The sequence below is a fragment of the Mobula hypostoma genome, chromosome 20, assembly GCF_963921235.1.
Source record: "Mobula hypostoma chromosome 20, sMobHyp1.1, whole genome shotgun sequence".
Classification (NCBI taxonomy): domain Eukaryota; kingdom Metazoa; phylum Chordata; class Chondrichthyes; order Myliobatiformes; family Myliobatidae; genus Mobula; species Mobula hypostoma.
The window spans coordinates 63,434,751-63,455,065 of record NC_086116.1 but is presented as its reverse complement, the minus strand read 5'-3'; the positions used below and the strand labels follow the sequence as shown (position 1 = coordinate 63,455,065).

Here is a 20,315-nt window from a genome sequence, read left to right as displayed (position 1 = left end):
GAAGGCTGGGGTGGGGTTCTGAGTTGGATGATCAGCCATGACCATAATAAATGGCGGTGCAGGCTCGAAGGGCCGAATGGCCTACTCCTGCACCTATTTTCTATGTTTCTATGTTTCTATGTCTCTCCAAATGCTCATAAATCCTGCCTCTGAGGATCTTCTCCAGCAACTTGCCCATCACTGAACGCAGACTCACTGATCTATAATTTCCTGGGTTTTCTCTACTCCCTTTCTTGAACAAGGGAACAACATTGGCAACCCTCCAATACTCTGGTACTTCTCCCGTCCCTGTTGATGATGCAAAGATCATCACCTGAGGCTCAGCAATCTCCTCCTTCACTTCCCACAGTGGCCTGGGGTATACCTCGTCTGGACCCAGCAAGGTATCTAAGGTAATGCTTTTCAAAAGCTCCAGCATAGCCTCTTTCTTAATGTCTATATGCTCAAGCATTTCAGTCCATTGTAAGTCATGCCCACAATTGCCAAGGTCCTTTTCTCTGGTGAGTACTGAAGCAAAGTATTCATTAAGTATCTCCGCTATGTCCTCCAGCTCTGACCACATGGTTCCACTGTTGCACCTGAATAATGTACTGATTAAGGGAGTCAGCCCGAAAAGTCGACTGTTTACTCCTCTCCATAAAAGCTGTATGACCTGCTGAGTCGCTTCTGCATTTTATGCGTATTGCTCAAGATTTCTGGCATTTGCCAAATATCTTGTGTTTAGCAACACCTTGTGGGTTGGCATAGCAGCTACGTAAATATCTTGTGACAACAAGAGCAGATTAATGGTTGAGTATAGTACAGTGAATGAGTCACCACCTGATATCCCAAAGCCTTTTCACCGTATTGAAGGCATTTGGAATGACTGTCCAGTCAAAATACTCAATGCCAATCAGAGCAGAACAGCTTGCTGCATTGGGCACCTCGTTCATTCTCTCCACAGGCATACTGCAACCACAATGCAAACCATCCATAAACTGTACCATAGTTATGCACATAGCATTTCCCAACCCACGTCCTCTATCATCAAGAGGTGTACAATATGATATGAAGCATTGATAGAGTAGACAGCCAGAGATGTTTTCCCAGGGTGAAAATTGCTAATATCAGGAGTCATAATTTTAAGGTGATTGAATCAAAGTACATGGCGGTGTCAGAGCTAACTTTTTCACACAGAGAGTGACAAGTCTGTGGAACACCCTGCCAGGGGTGGTGGTAGAGGTAGATACTTTAGGGGCATTTAAGAAATTTTTAGATGGGCACATGGATGATAGAAAAATGAAGAGCTATAAAACGTGGAAGGAAAAGTTTAGATTGATCTTACAGTACATGACAAGGTCAGCACAACATGATCAAAGTTCAAAGTAAATTTTATTATCAAAGTACATATATGTCACCATACAACCCTGAGATTCATTTTCTTGTGGGCATACTCAACAAATCTATAGAACAGTAACTATAACAGAATCAATGAAAGACTGCCCAACTTGAGGATTCAACCAGGGTGCAGGAGACAACAAACTGTGCAATTGCAAAAAGAAGAAACGATAATATTATATAAATAAGTAATAAATATTGAGTACTTGAGATGAAGAGCCCTTGAAAGTGAGTCCATTGGTTGTAGGAACATTTCAGTGATGGGACAAGTGAAGTTGAATGAAGTTATCCCCTTTTATTTAAGATGCTGATAGTTGAGACAAGGGGTCTGTACTCTGCTGTAATGTTCTCTGTTCTATTGCAAGAGAACAGGGGAATGGGCATCAGAGTTCTGAATGGAGCACGATTGCTTATTTTTGTAACTTAGTAATTTTTCAGTCTTGCTCTGAACTGCTGCCGCAAAATAACAAATTTTATGACATACATCAGTAATAATGGTTTCTGTAGCAGGAAATCTTGCCTGACAAATCTGTTTGAATTCTTTGAGGAAGTAACAAGCAGGGTGGAGAAAGGAGAGGCAGTGGATGTCAGTTCCTTGGATTTTCAGAAGGCATTTGCAAAGGTGGCCACACATGAGGCTGCTTAACAAGATAAAATCCTGTGGTGTTACAGGAAAGATACTGGACTGGACAGAGGAATGGCTGACAGGCAGGAGGCAGAGAGTGGGAATAAAAGGAGCCTCTGCTGGTTGGCTGCCAGTGACTAGTGGTGTTCCTCAGGGGTCAATATTAGGACTACTACTTTTCACAGTGTTTGTCAATGATTTAAATAATGGAATTGATGGCTTTGTGGCAAAGTTTGCATATGATATGAAGATGGTTGGAGGGGTAGGTAGTGTTCCAATGCGATTGCAGAAGGACTTAGACAAATTAGAAAAATGGGCAAAAAATGGCAGATGGAATACAGTGTTGGGAAATATATGGTAATGCATATTTGGTAAAAGGAACAAAAGTGCAGATTTCTGTCTAAATGGGGAGAAAATTTAAACATAAGAGGTGCAGAGCAACTTAGGAGTCCTCATACAGGACTCCCAGAAGGTAAATTTACAGGTTGAGTCTATGGTAAAGAAGGCAAATGCAATGTTGGCATTCATTTCAAGGGGAATAGAATATAAAAACAAGGAGATAATACTAGGGCTTTATCAGACACTAGTCAGATCACATTTGAAGTATTGTCAACAGTTTAGGGCTCCATATCTCAGAAAGGATGTGTTGTCACTGGAGAGAGTCCAGAGGAAGTTTACGCGGATGATTCCAGCAAAAAAGGGGTTGACATATGAGGAGCGTTTGGCAGCTTTGGGCCTGTACTCACTGGAATTTAGAAGAATGTGGCGTGATCTCTTTGAAACCTATTAAAGATAGAAATAGAGCTGTTTCTGAAGAAGCAAGCAAAGGAGTCGACGTTAGGCACCATCTTTCTCCTGAGCTCCACAGATTCTAAACTCTCTGGCTAAAAAATTCCTCCTTACCTCTGTTCTAAATTGTTGCCCCTCAACTTTGAGGCTGTGCCCTCTAGTTCTGGATACCACCACTAGAGGAATCATCCTCTCTATATCAACCTTATTTGGTCCTTTCAACCTTTGGTAGATTTTGTGGGAATACATGGAAGATCGAAAGCAGCAAGCAGAGGCCTGAGTTCTTTGGGCACAGAGCTCGGAAGAAACAACGCAACAGACTTTTAACATCGCAAATCAGCGAGTTGTTTGTTATGTCTCCCCTTTTGCTGTGAGACAGAGATACCTCTTTTTCCCTTATTAGGGAGAGAGGGGGAGAGCCTGTGGTATGTTGAATTACCAGGTGAACTTTGGGGTACTGCAAGTCTGTGCCTTTGTTGATGCATCGCTGCATGCTTGAGCACTCGGTGGGGGGGTCATTGCTTTGCTGCTGTTTACATGTGGGTGGTGGAAACTGGGGGGGTGACTTTGGGGTTCTAACATTTAACTGTCATTCATTCTTTGGGGAACCCCTCTGTTTTCATGGATGTTTGTGAAGAAAAAGAATTTCAGGATGTATATTGTATACATTTCTCCAACATTAAATGTACCTTTGAAACCTTTGAATGCTCTGCCACAGACCCCTGTGGAGTACATAACCTAGGGTACATTTAAAGTGAAAATTTATAGTTTCCTGATTGGCCAGGGCATCAAAGGTTATGGCGAGAAGGCAAGTGTATGGGATTGAGTGGGATCCAGGATCAGCCATTATAGAATAGTGGAGCAGACTTGATGGCCCAAATGGCCTAATTCTGCTCGTATTTCTTATGGTCTGAATAAACCTGATTCTGACGTTTCCCTCCACCCGCCCTCCCAAATTGCATGCCATTTATCTTGGAAAAGGTATCACCATTCTGGATTTAAATCTTGGAATTCCATCCCCAGTGGCACTAACATCTAAAACTCTTCATACAACCTGCACAATGACAACATAACGGAAAATTGCTTCCTGGTCTGCTGAATATGTTCAACATTTTCTTGCTTCAATGCATATTTCCTGCATTAGCACAGCTTCACTTTAGATTACTGGGAAAATTCAGCATTGCGGACATCACTAAACCATTCCACAGGCAACCAGCACTGATGACTCATGAGAGAAATAGTGCAAATAAAAATCTTACTTACTGACCCATTCATCTCTTAAACAATCAAGACGCAGCTGTGGTTCTTGCTTCATTCGAAGGTCTCTTGTGTAGATACTGAAAACAGACTAATAAAGACACTGAATATTAAAAACTTCAACACTTACAAAGCCAAAGCCAAATCAATAGCTTTATTACACTAAAGATCTATTTAATCCATTGTTATATTCAAAAATAAAATTTGAAATAACAAAATTTCTGCTGTTAAATATTGTACGCTGTGTTGATTTATTAATAAATATGCTTGAGAAGTTTGCTTGTGAACCATAAAAAAAAACAAAAGACTATCCCATAAGATATGTTTTAGTGCCCTTTGGCACAGACTGGCAAGAGTAGCCAGCACGGTGGTGCAGTGGCTAGCACAATACTTCACAGTACAGGCGACCCAGGTTCAATTCCTTCCGCTACCTGGAAGCAATTTGTACGTTCTCCTTGTGACCTCATGGGTTTGCCCCCAGGTGCTCTGGTTTCCTCCCACAGTCCAAAGATGTACTGGTTAGTAGGTTTACTGGTCAGTGTAAATTGTCCTGTGATTAGGCTGGGGTTAAGTTGGGGTTGCTGTGCAGTGTGGCTCGAAAGGCCGGAAGGGCCTGTTCTGCACAGTAGCTCAATAAAAAGAAAATCTGTAATCCATTCAGTATTTGTATTTTCATCCATTTTGTTTCAAGAATGCTAGCTGGAGCTTTAGAACTTTATCTAGATACACTGATTGGATGGGAGATGTACTAGTCAGTGGTATATATATAAGGCATCCGTATGTCTTGCGAGACCATGGATCTGCGCCTGGAAAGTCTTCACTCTCCAGGGCGCAGGCCTGGGCAAGGTTGTATGGAAGACGGGCAATTGCCAATGCTGCAAGTCTCCCCTCTGCACAACACCGATGTTGTCCAAGGGAAGGGCAAGGGCCGATATAGCTTGGCACCAGTGTCGTCGCACAGCAATGTGTGGTTACGTGCCTTGCTCAAGGACACAACACGCTGCCTCGGCTGGGGCTTGAACTCGTGACCTTCAGGTCACTAGTCGAATGCTTTAACCACCTGGTCACGTGCCCACACTTCAGTGGTATAACGGTAGTTATATTGACTGCAAGTGTAAAGAGCAGTTAGGAATAGGATTAAGGACAAAAAGGTATTTGTTAATTATGTCAATGAAAACTATTCCAGAGCACTATCTAATGTAAAGCTACAATTATTATCACTCGGATTATTATCAATTAGGGCAGCGTGGCCAAATAGCAGATAGCGCAATCGCTTTACAGCGGCAGCGATCACCGATCAGAGCTCTGTTCCCACTGCTGTCTGTAAGAAGTTTATTCACTCTCCCCATGAGTATGTGGGATTCCTCTGGGTGCTCCAGTTTCCTCCCACATTCCAAAGACATACAGGTTAGGGCATGTTACGTTAGCACCAGAAGTGTGGTGAAATTGTGGGCTGCCTTCTGCACAATCCTCCATTTGATGCAAATGACACATATCGTTGTATGTTTCAATGTAGATGTGACAAATAAAGCTGAACTTTAATCTAATATTACCTATTACTTACACAATTTTGCTTACTTATTATATTAGATGCATTACCGGTATCTAAGAAACTCTTAGCTAGACACTTGGATGATAGGAAACTGAAAGGCTATGTGTTGGCACATGGCCAAGTGGTTAAGGCGTCGGTCTAGTGATCTGAAGGTTGCTAGTTCGAGCCTCAGCTGAGGCAGCAAGGCACTTAACTACACATTGCTCTGTGATGACACCGGTGCCATGCTGTATCGGCCCTAGTGCCCCTCCCCTTGGACAACATCGGTGACGTGGAGAGGGGAGACTTGCAGCATAGGCAACTGCCAGTCTTCCCTACAACCTTGCCCAGGCCTACACCCCGGAAACCTTCCAAGGCACAAATCCATGGTTTCACAAGACTAATGGATGCCTATATGTAGCAGTGAAGGGTTAGAATGATCTTAGAATAGGTAAAAAGAGCCTATGCTATGGTGTAATGTTCTACGTTCTAAGTTTTATGTTCTATTACCACACAGACCTGTCAAATCCACATCAGCTCTCTGCAGATATCATCAACAGTCCAATTTCCCCTCTCTTTTTCCAGCAAGACACCCTCCCCTTTTCATATGCTCTGTCTCCACTACTTTGGGATATGGCAGGAAAATGAGACACCCCAGGGAAAACCAAGGGATTACAGGAATCAAAGTCTGGAATGAACCCAGGACTCTGCAGCTGGGAGGGTGCAGGGCTAACCATGGCAAAACTGTGCTGCATATTGAGATTTAGTTGGCTGAGTGGTGTACTCAATAAAACCAAGGTATTGAATGGAGAATTCAGGAGAGGGAAACCAAAGGTCCATGAGCTAGTAATCATTGAAGGATCAGAGATGGAGAAGGTCAGTAATTTTAAATTCCTTTTTTGTCACTATTTCAGAGGAGCTGTCCTGGTCCCATCATATAAATATTATTGCGAAGAAAGCACAACAGCACCTCTACTTCCTCAGGAGTCTGTGGAGGTTCGGCATGTCATCAAAAACCTTGGCAAACTTCTAAGGATGTGTGGTGGAAAGTGTGCTGACTGGCTGCATTATGGCCTAGTATGGGAATGCCAAAGCCTTTGAGTGGAAAACCCTTCAGAAGGTAGTGGATTTAGCCCAGTACATCATGGGTGAAATCCTCTTAACCATGAGCACATCTACTTGAAACATTGCTGTAGAAAAGCAGCATCTATCATCAAAGATCCTCACCACCCAGGCCATGCTCCTTTCTCGCTGCTGCCATCAGGTAGAAGGTACAGCAGCCTCAGGATTTACACCACCAGGTTCAAGAACAGTTACTACCCCTGAACCATCAGGCACTTGAACAAAAGGGAATAGCTGCACACATTTAAGGACTCTGTTATATTGTTATCTGATGTTCACTATTTTATTGCCATTTTTCATTTCATTTTATTGCTATTTATTTATATCTGCATTTGCGCAGTTTGTTTACAGTTTACAGTTCCTGATGTTTACAGTTTACAGTTACTGTTCTATAGATTTGCTAAATATGCCTGCAGAAAAAGAATCTCAGGGTTGTATGTGATAACATGTATGTACTCTGAAAATAAATTTTACTTTGAACCCTGAACTAGTCGTCCTTAATAGAGACCAGAATTTGATGCAGTTTCTGAGTAGATCTTTTTCTTCACAATGGAAAATATCTGACAAAGAACCAATAACTCACTGTGATGGAAAACAACAAAAACAAAATCAAGCATTATGCACTCAGCGACCACTTTATTATATACTTCCTGTACTTAATAAAGTAGCCTCTGAGTGTATGTTCATGGTCTTCTGCTGCTGTAGGCCAGCCACTTCAACATGTTGTGCATTCAGAGATGCTCTTCTGCACACCACCATTGTAATATGTGGTTATTTGAGTTACTGTCATCTTCCTGTCAGATTGAACCTGCCTGGCCATTCTCCTCTGACCTCTCTCATTAACAAGGTATTTTCACCCACAGGAACTGCACTCACTGGATATTTTTTGTTTCTCACACATTCTCTGTAAACTCTGGAGACTATTGTGAGTGAAAATCCCAGGAGATCAGCAGTTTCTGAGATACTCAAACTACCCCATCTGGCACCAGCAATCATTTCATGGTCAAAGTCACTTAGATCATATTTATTCCCCATTCTGACGTTTGGCCTGAACAACAACTGAATCTCTTGACCATTGAGTTAATTCAGGGAGTTAGGTGCTAAGATAAATGACAGGACCTTCAGGGTTATTATTGCAGGATCACTACAAGTGCCACATGCTAGTGAGGCCAGAAATAGGAAGATCATAAACTTCAACAGGTGGCTAAGGTGTTGATATAGGAGGGAGAGCTTCAGATCATTGTGCTCTATTGTAAGGAAGATGGGACCTGGGACCTGTACAGTAGGAACAGTTTGCACCTGAAGGAGGGTGACCAATATCCTAGCAGAAGGTTTGGTTGTGCTGCAATGTTGGGGGAGGGCAGGTTGGTTTAAAGTAGAGTTGCAGTGGAATGGGAAGCAGAGGGCCAGAACAGATAGGGGAGTGGTTGTGGTGAAAGATATTGTTAAGCCAACATACAAAGTCAGGAATCAAAATGTTGAGTATGGTGAGACTAATGTTCTGAGCTGCATACATTTCAATACAAGAAGTATTGTAGGAAAGGCAGATGAGCTTAGGGCATGGATTAGCACATTATATCATGACATTGTACCCATTAGAGAGACTTGGTTTCAAGTGGGGAAAGACTGGCAGCTCAATGTTACAGAGTTCCATTGTTTTAGATGTGATAGAGTGGGAAGGATTCAAGGGGGGAAGAGGTGGCATTACTTGTCAGGAAAAATGTCAGAGCAGTGCTCAGTCAGGACTGACTGGAGAGCTTTTCTAGTGAGTCATTATGGGTGGAACTGAAGAATTAGAAAGGTATGAGCGCACTAATGGGATTATATTACAGACCAAACAACAACCCGTGGGATTTATAGGAACAAATTTGTACAGAAATCACAGACTGTTGCAAGAAACAAAGCTGTGATTGTAGGTGATTTTAACTTTCTGCATATTGACTGAGACTCCCTTGCTGTAAAAAGTCTGGATGGGAAAGAGTTTGTCAAATGTGTTCAGGAAAATTTCCATGATCAGTACATATAAGGCTAAATGAAAGAGTGTGCAATACTTGATATGCTATTAGGGAATGAAGAAGGCAGATGACAGAAGTTTGTGTGGGGGAACAGTTTACATCTAGTAATCATAATGCCAATAGTTTCAAGGTAATTATGGAAAACAATAGGTCTGGTCCTCACATTGAGATTCTGAATTATAGAAAGGATCTGACAAGTGTGGATTAGAACAGGTTGTTTTCTGGCAAAGGTGAACTTGATAAGTGGGAGGCCTTCAAAGGTGAAATTTTGAGAGTACAAAGCTTGCATGTCTCTGCCAGAATAGAAGTTAAAGATAACAGGTTTAGGGAATATTATTTTTCAAGAGATATTGAGGCCCTGGTTACAAAACAAAGGATGTGCAGAGCAGGTAGGAACAAATGAGGTACTTGAGGAGTATAGAATCATGCAAGAGAACACTTATGAAGGAAACCAGGAGGGCTAAAAGAAGAAATTAAGTTGCTCTTGCTGACAGGGTGAAGGAGAATCGTGAGGGAGCAAAAGGGTAGCAGGGGACAAAATTAACCCTCTGGAAGATCAGAATGGTAATCTATGCATGGAGCCAAAACAGATGGGGGAAGATCTTGAATGGAATTTTTGCAACTGTATTTACAGAATCTGTAGAAGTGAGGCAAGGCAGCAGCAAGGTCATGGGTCGGATGCAGGTTGCTGCCATGAGGCAAATTAGGGTGGATAAATCCTTAGGTATTCCCTTGGAGCAAGTGTTTAGGGGGAACATGAGAGGGATCTCCTTCAGTCAGAGAGTGATGAAAATTGGGAATGAGCTGGTAGAGCAAATGGTAGATGAGGGCTCAATTTCAATGTTTAAGAGCAATGTAAGTCGATGGATGGGAGGGGTATGGAGGGTATGGTCCAGCTGCAGGTCGATGGGGCGAGGCAAATTAATGTTTCAGCATGGACTAGAAAGGTCTATTTTGCTCTATGACTCTATGTCTTCATGCTTTTATGCACTGAGGTGTTGCCACATTATTGGCTGAATAGGTATTTACATTAATGAGGAGAAAAAAAGTGGACCTAATAAAGTGGACACTGAATGCATGTACTGTATATAAGCTAATCAGAAGTATTTATATTTATTGTGATTTTTTTTATTGTGTTTTTATGCTTATGGTGTTTTTTATGCTACATTGGATCTGGAGGGACAATCATTTTGCTTTCCTTTACACTTGTGTACTGAAGAATGACAATAAACAAAAAACAAACCTGAACATATGAAGATTGAAGCTTGAAGAAAGGATTAGAATATAACCACCAGACCTGCAGACCTCTAGGGAAAAAAAATAGATCTATCTCCTCAGCAACACCTAGCAACCATCGAGTGACCTTTCCAGAGGAACAGGTGAGGATGCATTTTTTTTAAAAAGTTAACTTGAAACTATTCACCTGTCAGAGGTGATGATAGAGAAAGATACAATAGAAACAGTTAAGAAACTCTTAGATAAACACATGGATGACAGAAAAATAGAGGGCTATGTAGAAGGGAAGGGCTAGATTGATCTTAGATTAGGTTATAATGTGGGCACAACATTGTGGACCGAAGGCCCTATGTAGTATTTTGTGTTCTATGTTCTAAAATTGCCTATTTTACCTTTCCTGTCCATTCTATTGAAACTCCCAAAATTTCTGATTTGTTGGTGCCTGTGTTTTCAGGCAGCTCCCTTCCCCATTCAATGGATTTCTGCAAATTCATCTGGCCATTGTTTGTTCCAACCTCTGTCATAATGACTTGGAAGACACAACTGTGCTGAGTTCATTTTCGTGTTATCACGAAAGGCAATAACAAGAAATGTGAGAACAAACTAATCCTACCATTTAAGAATTGCTATACTGGTTATTCATTTAGTACTTGAGCTTGCTTTTCTGAAATCTGATAACAGCAACACAGGAATTATTTTGCAGTAAACACTTCAGATTCCTATCAAGGGTTGTACTATTTCACCAAAGATGGCCTACTGAGTAATTTTCTACCTGTAAGCATTTTGATTGATATCAGTATTTAGAAGTCCCCAATGTTGATGAAAGACAAACATGAACAACAGCTGTTGGTGAAACAATTGGATTTATGACGAATGATTATAAAAAAAATCTAATAAATCCATATTGAATTTATTAATGGATTTCAAATACCCAAAAGAAGGGCTGGAGTAGATTTAGTTAATACTTTGCAGAAGGTAGAATATTTTTGTGAAGGTTTTCTGGATTGTTGGGAAAGAGTATGGGAATGTGATTAAATCGATCGCTCTTTCAGCAAGCTGACATCATGGACCAGATAGCCTCTGCAGTTATTGTATTTTTCAATGCTTCAATGATATAGAGGATCTGGGGGATAAAACTATGCACAAGTCACATGGTAAAATCAGCACATGAGTGCCGTATGGATTTTAAATTTAGTTCCATGAGAGTCAGCTGAACCAAAATAGAAGTTTTTTCATTCATTAGTCATAAGTAGTTTAGTTGTTGGGATCAATATCAATGGGCACTTGATGTCTGGTATGGGCATAGTAGGCTGAAAGACTCTTTGACTCTATGACGTGAAGTCTGGATGTCACTTCCACTACCTTCATTTATTGAATGAATACAGGAGGCAGCTCGGAGTCAACCACATTGCATACAGTTCATACAGATCAAGTCATTACACACTGCATTGAGCTAGAATAAGGTAAAAGCATAACAATGCAGAATAAAAGCTACCGAAATAATACAGTGCAGGAAAACAATAAAGAGTGAGATCATAATAAGGTAGAATGTAAAGCCAAGATTCTGTCTTAGTTAACAAGAATGCCACTCGAGAGACTGATAAGTGGGATAGAGGCTGTCCCTGAGCCAGGTGATACGTGCTTTCAGGCCTTTGTAATATCTGCCTGATAGGAGAGAGAGAAGAGAGGATGTCCGGGGTGGCTTGCTGATTGTTTTACTGAGTCAGCGAGAAGTATAGACGAAGTCCATTGAAGGGAAGTCAGCTCCTGTGATGTGCTGAGCTGTGTCCAAGATTCCCTACAGTTTCTTGCAGTCACATGCAGAACAGTTGTCATGAACAAGTCGTTGTGCATTCAGACAGAATGCTTTCTATTATGCGTCGATAAAAATCAGTAAGTGCCAACAGGAACACGCCTTGAATTTCTTCAGTCTCCTGAGGAAGGAGAGCCATTGGTGAGATTTCCTGGCCATAATATCTATGTGGCTGGACCAGGACGGGCAATTGGTGATGTTCACTCTTGGAAACTTGAAGATCTCAATCCTTTCAACCTCAACTCCATTGACGTAGAGATGAACATGTGTATCTGCACCCCACCCTCCTTTCTGAAATCAATGACCAGGTCTTTTGTTGACATTGAGGGAAAAGTTGTTGTCCTGACACCGTGTCACTCTGCTCTCTACCTCCCTCCTGTACTCCGACTCATTGTTATTTAAGATGTGACCCACTACAGTAGATGGAGTTAGAGCAGACTCTGCTTACTGTGTAGTTCAGTAGTGACTGTTCAGGGAGTAGAACAGGGGTCTGAGGACACAACCCTGTGAACACCAGTGTTCAGAATAATTGTGACAGAAGTACTGACTGTGGGAGTAAAAGGGTAAATGTGAGATAAATGAATGGGTGTTGTGATATCTGTCAGAAAATTCATAAAATGGCATCAAGAAATTCTTTTGCATCAGTTCCTCCATTCCCTGATGTGGCAAGAAGTTACCTGCTTCCTCCTTAAAAACCTCCAAGGAGCTGGCTCCAGTTTTAATTCAAGAGTTTTTAGATTAGATCAATCACATAAAAGTAATCCAACATAGATTGCTGGCCTGGTACATGTCAGTTGATAGAAACCGACATTTTCCAGGCATCAGCCTTTCACTGAATCGAGTTCAAGATCAAGTTCATGTTTATTGTTATTCAATCATCCACATGTGTACAGCAATACAAGACAACATTCACCTGGAACCAGGGTCAGAGAGTCACAGAAAAGTACAGCATAGAAGCAGGCTCTTCAGCCCATCTAGTCCATGCCACAACATTTAAATTATCTAGCTCCATCGCTCTGCACCCGGACTAAAGCTTTCCTTCCCCCTGCCATCCACGTACCTATCCAAACTTCTCTTAAACATTGAAATCAAGCTCACATTCACCACTTGCACTGGCAGCTCATTCCACACTTTCATGACCCTCACGTTCCTCTTAAGCTTAAAGTCCAAAACACATTACATATATCTCATACCGGGACAGGACAAGAAATAATATTCACATAATAATATTAACAGATATTTTAAAATATTCTGTAGATTATCTCCGTTAGTCTCATAGGCTTTATTTTTTTACTACACATTTCTGTAAAATCAAAATAAGTTGAAAATTAAACCTCAAAATTCTGTAAACACTCAACAAATCAGGCAGTATGTGTGGGAAAAAGAAATAATATTAAGGTTTCAGGTCAAAGACCCTTCAACAGAATTGGGAAAGAGAGATTCCAGCTTCTTGTCCCTTCACTTCCAGTCCTAATGAAGGGTCTTGGCTTGAAACATTGACAGTTCATTCCTCTCCATAGATGTTGTCTGACCTGCTGAGTTCCTCCAGCATTTTGTGTGTATTACTAAGAGAGAAAGCAAGTCAGTTTTAATTTTCAATGTAAGATCAACCTAAAACTAACTTGTTTTCTCGCTGTTCTAATTCCGGGAAAGGATCTTCAACCTGAAACATGAACTCTGTGTTTCTGTCTCCACAGACACTGATTGATCTGCTGGGCATTTCTAGAAGTTTATATTTTTACAGTAGATTTCCAATAGTTGTATATTTTTTGATTAATCATTGCTGAACAGGCATACAAAACGGTATTAGGTAAAATCTTCAAGGAAATGAGATTTAAGAAACCCTCATTCTCTTGTCAATGTAACTAATCATCTGCCGAACTCCTATTCCATTTGGCAAGATACTTTCACAAGCATTTTTGCTGCTCCTTCAATGTCTGCAGTTTTTTTAACTTTATAAATCTCAGTGTACATCACACAGTGATCCCTCATCTCTCTATAGTGTGTGGGCACTTGTGGCACCGGACTCCACTCGGTTAGTGGTCACACACACTGCTGACTACTGTACTCCTGGTCTTCCCTCATCGTTAAGCCACCAGTTCTGCCGGTGTCTGTGAGGAATTTGTACCTTCTCTCCATGATGGTCTGGGCATCTTCCAGGTGCTCCAGTTTCCTCCCATATCCAAAGACATGCATTTAGGGATACTGAGTTGAGGACGTGCTTTGTTGGCACTGGAAGTGTGGCTACACCTGTAGACTGTTCCCAGCACGATCCTCACTGATTTGATTTGATACAAAACAACACTGTATGTTTCGATGTACTGTACATGTGACAAATAAAGCTAAGCTTTAATCTCTCTGATTGTGTCCTTTAAATTGCAATCGTCCTTGTGAAAAACTCAACAGAGATTATTGTTGACAATGAATACAGTGGTTTCCATTGGGATACACATAGGTCCCATCTTTCATGTTATAAGTTACAAAGGGATTGTTTTGAAGCTTCTTTTGGAATATTTCAAGATTTGTTTTAACTTCTCAAAGGAAAAGATGAAAGAGTAGAGGTAACTTCAACATGCACCACACTAAAACAGGTCTTCAATATAACTGATGAAATGCAGTTTGGTCTGGGAATAAATCTGTCCTCATTACTTCTGTTAAAATTCAATCCCTCTACTTTATATGAAGTTTCGCCCACTAATGTTTGTCATTTCTGCCAGACTGTTCACGTTCTCTTGCAATATGTTACTGTCCTTCTGATTACAATTTCTCCAAGACAAGTAGAAAGAAAAGACAGATACTGGTACATTGGGAACAGCAAGCTAAATTCCATTGTTTATATTTCACCAAGAATTTGAGGAGATTTTCTTTGTCACCAAAGACTCTAGCAAATTTCCACAGATGTACTGACAACACTCAGTAAATTCTTTTGAACCTGTGCAGTGACCCATCCATACCAGGTGGTGATGCAACCAGTTAGAATGCTCTCCACTTTGTAAACTCAGCCACTCCATCATGGGCACAGGCCTTCCCCAACATCGAGGACATCTAAAGCTGATGCCTCACAAAGGCAGCATCTATTATTAAGGACCTCTATCATCCAAGGCATGCACTCTTCTTATTGCTACCAACAGAGAGGAGGTACAGGAGTCGGAAGAACCCACATTCAACAGTTTAGGAACAGCTTCTTCTCCTCCGTCATCAGATTTCTGAATGGACAATGAATCCATGAACACCACCTCACTATTTTTGCTATAATTTTGCACAAAACCAGAAGACATAGGAATAGAACTATTGAGTCTGCTCTGCATTCCATCATGGCTGAAATATTATTGCTTTTAACCCCATTCTCCCTGCCTTCACCCTATAATGTTTGATGCCCTGCCTAATCAAGAACCTATTAACCTCTGATTTAAATATATCTGAATGGCTTGGTTTCCACAGCCATCTGGGGAATGAATTCCACAGATTCACCAGCCTTGGACGAAAGAAGTTCCTCCCCATCTCTGTTCTAAAGGCACATCCTTCTATTCTGAGGCTGTACCCCCTAGTCCTAGACTCCTCAACTTTAGGAAAAGTACTCTCCATGTCCACTCTCTCTAGACCTTGCAATATTCAACAGGTTTCAATGAGATCCCCCCTCATTCTGCTAAACTCCACAACACTATTTATTTAACTTTTTAATATATATTTCTAATTGCAACTTATAGTAGACTTGTGTATTGCACTGGACTGCTGGGGCTAAACAAAACATTTTACAAAATACTCTAAGTCAGTGATAGTAAAACTTATTCTGATTTTGAACAAATAACAAACAGCAGCTAACAAGCTAAAATGATCAATGTGAGCATACAGACCTTGAATGTATTGGACATCTCTGCATCCATGAGTGCAAGTTTGGCTTCAGAATTTTCCCTGAGAAGGCTCCACAACTCAGCTGACCCAGGGTGACCTGTGGTGACAAAACCTAATGTTAAGAGGTGGACTTAAGGGATGAGATGCATTTAAAGCAAAATATTGATTCTTGGTTTGTGAGTATTCCAAGTTCTATTACATTTCCTGTAAAAATATGCTTCAATCTTTCTGTAATTTGAAGGTCAGGTTGCCCTGTTTCCTTCCAGACTAGCAGAGTAAATTGATTCTCACATGAACTACATCAAAGCCATTTAAGTTTTTAAACAGCTGGACTACATTACTGTAACATCCTCTAAACTCTTAATCCAATTTTGTTATCCTTGTTTAACCTTATAAGCCCTGAAATAACTTCCATGGATCTATGTTGCACCTGATTTTTCTGAAGCTGCGGCCAAAACTAAAGATCATTCACCAGTTTTTTTTTGGGGGGGGAGCACAGGTGATCATGCAAGCCTCAATTCACCAAAAGCTTAATTACAGTCAGAGTCATAAAAAAGTACAGCACAGAAGCAGGTCCTTTGGCCATCTAGTCTGTGCCAAAATATTTAAACTGCCTACATCCATTGATCTACACCAGGACCATAGCCCTCCATACCCCTACCATCTATGTACCTATCCAAACCTCTCGTAAATGCTGAAATCGAGCTTGCATGCACAACTTACACTGGCAGCTCATTCCACACTCTCATGACCTTTTGAATGAAGTTGTTTCACCTCATGTTCCCCTTAAGGGTTTCGTCTTTCACCCTTAACCCATGATCTCCAGTTGTAGTCCCCCCAACTTCAGTGGAAAAAGCTTGCTTGCATTTACCCTTCATAATTTTGTATACCTCTAACAACTCTTCCCTCAATCTTCTATGCTCCAAGGAATAAAGTCATTTTCAATCTTTCCCTACAACTCAAGTCTTCCAGACCTGGCACCATCTTGTAAATTGTCTCTGTACTCCTTCAACCTTATGTACATCTTCCCTGTAGGCAGGTGACCAAAACTGCACACAATACTCTAAATTAGATCTCTCCAACACCTTATGCAACTTTAACATAACATCCCATCTTCTGTACTCAATCCTTTGATTTATGAAGGCCAATGTGCCAAAAGCTTTCTTTACAACCGCATCTAGCTGTAATGCCATTTTCACTGAATTATAGACCTTTATTTCCACATTCCTTTGTTCTGTAGCACTTCTCAGTGCCTACCTTTCAATGTGTAAGACTTACCCTGGTTGATTCTATCAAAGTGCATCACCTTGCATTAAATTCCATCTGCCTTTCTTCAGTCCATCTTCCCAGCTGGTTCAGATCCCACTGCAAGCCACGACAGCCTTCCTTGCTGTCCAATATACCCAGATCTTGGGTTCATCTGAAAATTTGCCGATCCAGTTAACCACATTATCATCCAATCACTGATATCAATCCCCCGGGATTAATAAAGTATGACTATGACAAATAACAAAGGACCCAGCACTGATCCCTGTAGAATTCCAGTAGTCACGGGCCTCCAGTCAGAGAGGTACTCATCTACTACCACTCTCTGTCTTCTCCCTCCCACAAATCCAATGTTTAATCCAATTCACTACCTCATCTTCCAGTGACTGGAATTTCTTGATCAATCTCCCTGGGGGACCTTGTCAAATACCTTACTAAAGTCCATGTAGACAACATCCATTGCCTTGCCCTTCATCAACTTACAAGGTAACATCCTTGGAAAACTCTGTAAGATTGGTTTGGCAGGACCTACCATGCACAAAGCTATCCTGACTATCTTTAATCAGTCCATGTTTATCCAAATTCTCAGATATCCAGTCCTTGAGAATACCTTCTAATAACCCTCCTTCCACTACTGATGTCAGGCTCACCGGCCTATAATTTCCTGGTTTATGTTAGACCATTTGTACTGTCACATTCCAAACTTCTGGAGACCATCATTCCATTGGTTAGGGTTATTATTTCTTATAATAGCTGCAGGATTTTTGGCATTTACAAGAAATAATGAACTTTCTTTTGGTCAAGTACTTCCAATGTTTTCGCTGTGACTGTCCCAAATGACCGTTAATATATGGGGTCTGAATTAGGCCATTTGGTCCATGGAGTCTGCTCCGCAATATCCCTGTGAAGTACACTTGTACATTCATCTCCTGCTAAAGTGGTCACAGAAAGGTAAAAATTACTGCAAAATACTCTTGATGGGTTAATATCGGCTAAGGATTGTCAATCACCCTCTACGTTAACAAATAAAAATGTGGACTAAGGTAATAAAATGCTGAATATACTCTATAGTGTTGAGAGAAATGGAGCAGCATTGCATCTTGATGACATTTTATCCAAAGAGTGAACTGGTATTAAGAGGTGGAGAAAGGGGCAAGAACATCCAGACAATACAAACACCTATGTCAGGATGCTCAGCATTTAACACCATCACTCCCACAGTCCTGATCGATAAGCTATAGAACCTGGGCCTCTGTACCTCCCTCTGTAATTGAGTCCTTGACATCCTAACCAGAAGACCACAATCTGTGTGGATTGGTGATAATATCTCCTCCTCACTGATGATCAACATTGGCACAGCTCAGGAGTGTGTGCTTAGCCCACTGCTCTCCTCCCTCTATATTCATGACTGCATGGCTACGCGTAGCTCAAATGCCATCTATAAATTTGCTGATGATACAACCATTGTTGATAGAACTTCAGATGGAGATGAGAGGGTGTACAGGACTGAGATATATCAGCTAGTTGAATGGTATTGCAGCAACAATCTTGCACTCAGTGTCAGTAAGATGAAAGAGCTGATTGTGGACTTCAGGAAGGGTAAGACGAGGGAACACGAACTAATCCCCAGAGGGATCGGAGTGGAGAGAGTGAGCAATTTCAAGTCCTTGGGCGTCAAGATCTCTGAGGATCTAACCTGGTCCCAACATATTGATTCAGCTATAAAGGAGGCTATATTTCCTTAGGAGTTTGAAGAGATTTGGTTTGTCACCTAAAACACTCAAAAACCTTTACAGTTGTACCATGGAGAGCATTCTGACAGGCTGTATCACTGTTTGGTATTGGGGGGCTACTTCACGGGACCGAAAGTTATAAAATTAGGCAGCTCCAACTAGCCTCCACAGTATCCAAGACATCTTCCGAGGCAGTGCCTCAGAAAAGTGATGTCCATTACTAAGGACCCTCACCACCCAGGCCATCCCCTCTTTTCATTGGTACCATCAGGAAGGAGGTACAGAAGCCTGAAGACACACAGTTAGTGATTCTTCCTCTCTGCTATATGACTCCTGAATGGACATTCGACCCATGAACACCATCTCACTTTAAAAAAATATATTATTTCTGTTTTGCAATATTTTAATCTAATTACTTAACATACATATACATACTTAGAGTAATTTACTCGATTATTTATTTTCCTTTCTATATTAACATATATTGCATTGAACTGCTGCTGCTAAGTTTATAAATTTCACAACACATTTCAGTGATAATAAACCTGATTCTGATTCCGAACAAAAAGATCTGTGTTAGAGTGGAAGGCAGAAGTGGTTACATTCCGCAAAAGGTAGACAATACAGGGTAAGAAATGATGGTCATAGGATAATAGAAAAGCAAACAGCTGAACCTAGGGGGATTCAGCTGGCCTTTGGCAAGAGAAGTTAACTCTGACATTCATTCATAGTAAATAGAACCATAGAAACTACAGCACAGAAACAGGCCTTTTGGCCCTTCTTGGCTGTGCCGAACCATTTTCTGCCTAGTCCCACTGACCTGCACACGGACCATCTCCCTCCATACACCTCCCATCCATGTATCTGTCCAATTTATTCTTAAATGTTAAAAAAGAACCTGCATTTACCACCTCGTCTGGCAGCTCATTCCATACTCCCACCACTCTCTGTGTGAAGAAGCCCCAGCTAATGTTCCCTTTAAACTTTTCCCCCCTCACTCTTAACCCATGTCCTCTGGTTCTTTTCTCCCCTTGCCTCAGTGGAAAAAGCCTGCTTGCATTCACTCTATCTATACCCATCATAATTTTATATACCTCTATCAATTCTCCCCTCATTCTTCTTCGCTCCAGGGAATAAAGTCCTAACCTATTCAACCTTTCTCTGTAACTGAGTTTCTCAAGTCCCGGCAACATCCTTGTAAACCTTCTCTGCACTCTTTCAACCTTATTTATATCCTTCCTGTAATTTGGTGACCAAAACTGAACACAATACTCCAGATTCGGCCTCACCAATGCCTTATACAACCTCATCATAACATTCCAGCTCTTATACTCAGTACTTTGATTAATAAAGGCCAATGTACCAAAAGCTCTCTTTACGACCCTATTTACCTGTGACGCTACTTTTAGGGAATTTTGTATCTGTATTCCCAGATCTCTCTGTTCCACTGCACTCCTCAGTGCCTTACCATTAACCCTGTATGTTCTACGTTGGTTTGTCCTTCCAACGTGCAATACCTCACACTTGTCTGTATTCAACTCCATCTGCCATTTTTCAGCTCATTTTTTCAGCTGGTCCAAGTCCCTCTGCAGGCTCTGAAAACCTTCCTCACTGTCTACTACACCTCCAATCTTTGTATCATCAGCAAATTTGCTGATCCAATTTACCACATTATTTTCCAGACCATTGATATAGATGA

General features: G+C 41.1%; 1 protein-coding gene across 6 annotated transcripts in view; it reads right to left on the bottom strand.

Annotated features, from left to right (window-relative positions):
• The window catches only part of LOC134359579 (uncharacterized), a 234,929-nt gene that overhangs the window by 77,123 nt on the left and 137,491 nt on the right, over nucleotides 1–20,315 (bottom strand). For all 6 annotated transcript variants that reach the window (XR_010021146.1, XM_063073078.1, XM_063073079.1 and 3 more), the window contains 2 exons: nucleotides 15,620–15,714; nucleotides 4,059–4,139 (listed from right to left, as the gene is read on the bottom strand). Coding sequence is in view for 5 of the 6 variants with exons in the window: in XM_063073078.1 (XP_062929148.1) it covers nucleotides 4,059–4,139; nucleotides 15,620–15,714 (176 nt within the window). In the remaining variant the exon portion in view is untranslated. The remainder of the gene's footprint in view (nucleotides 1–4,058; nucleotides 4,140–15,619; nucleotides 15,715–20,315) is intronic.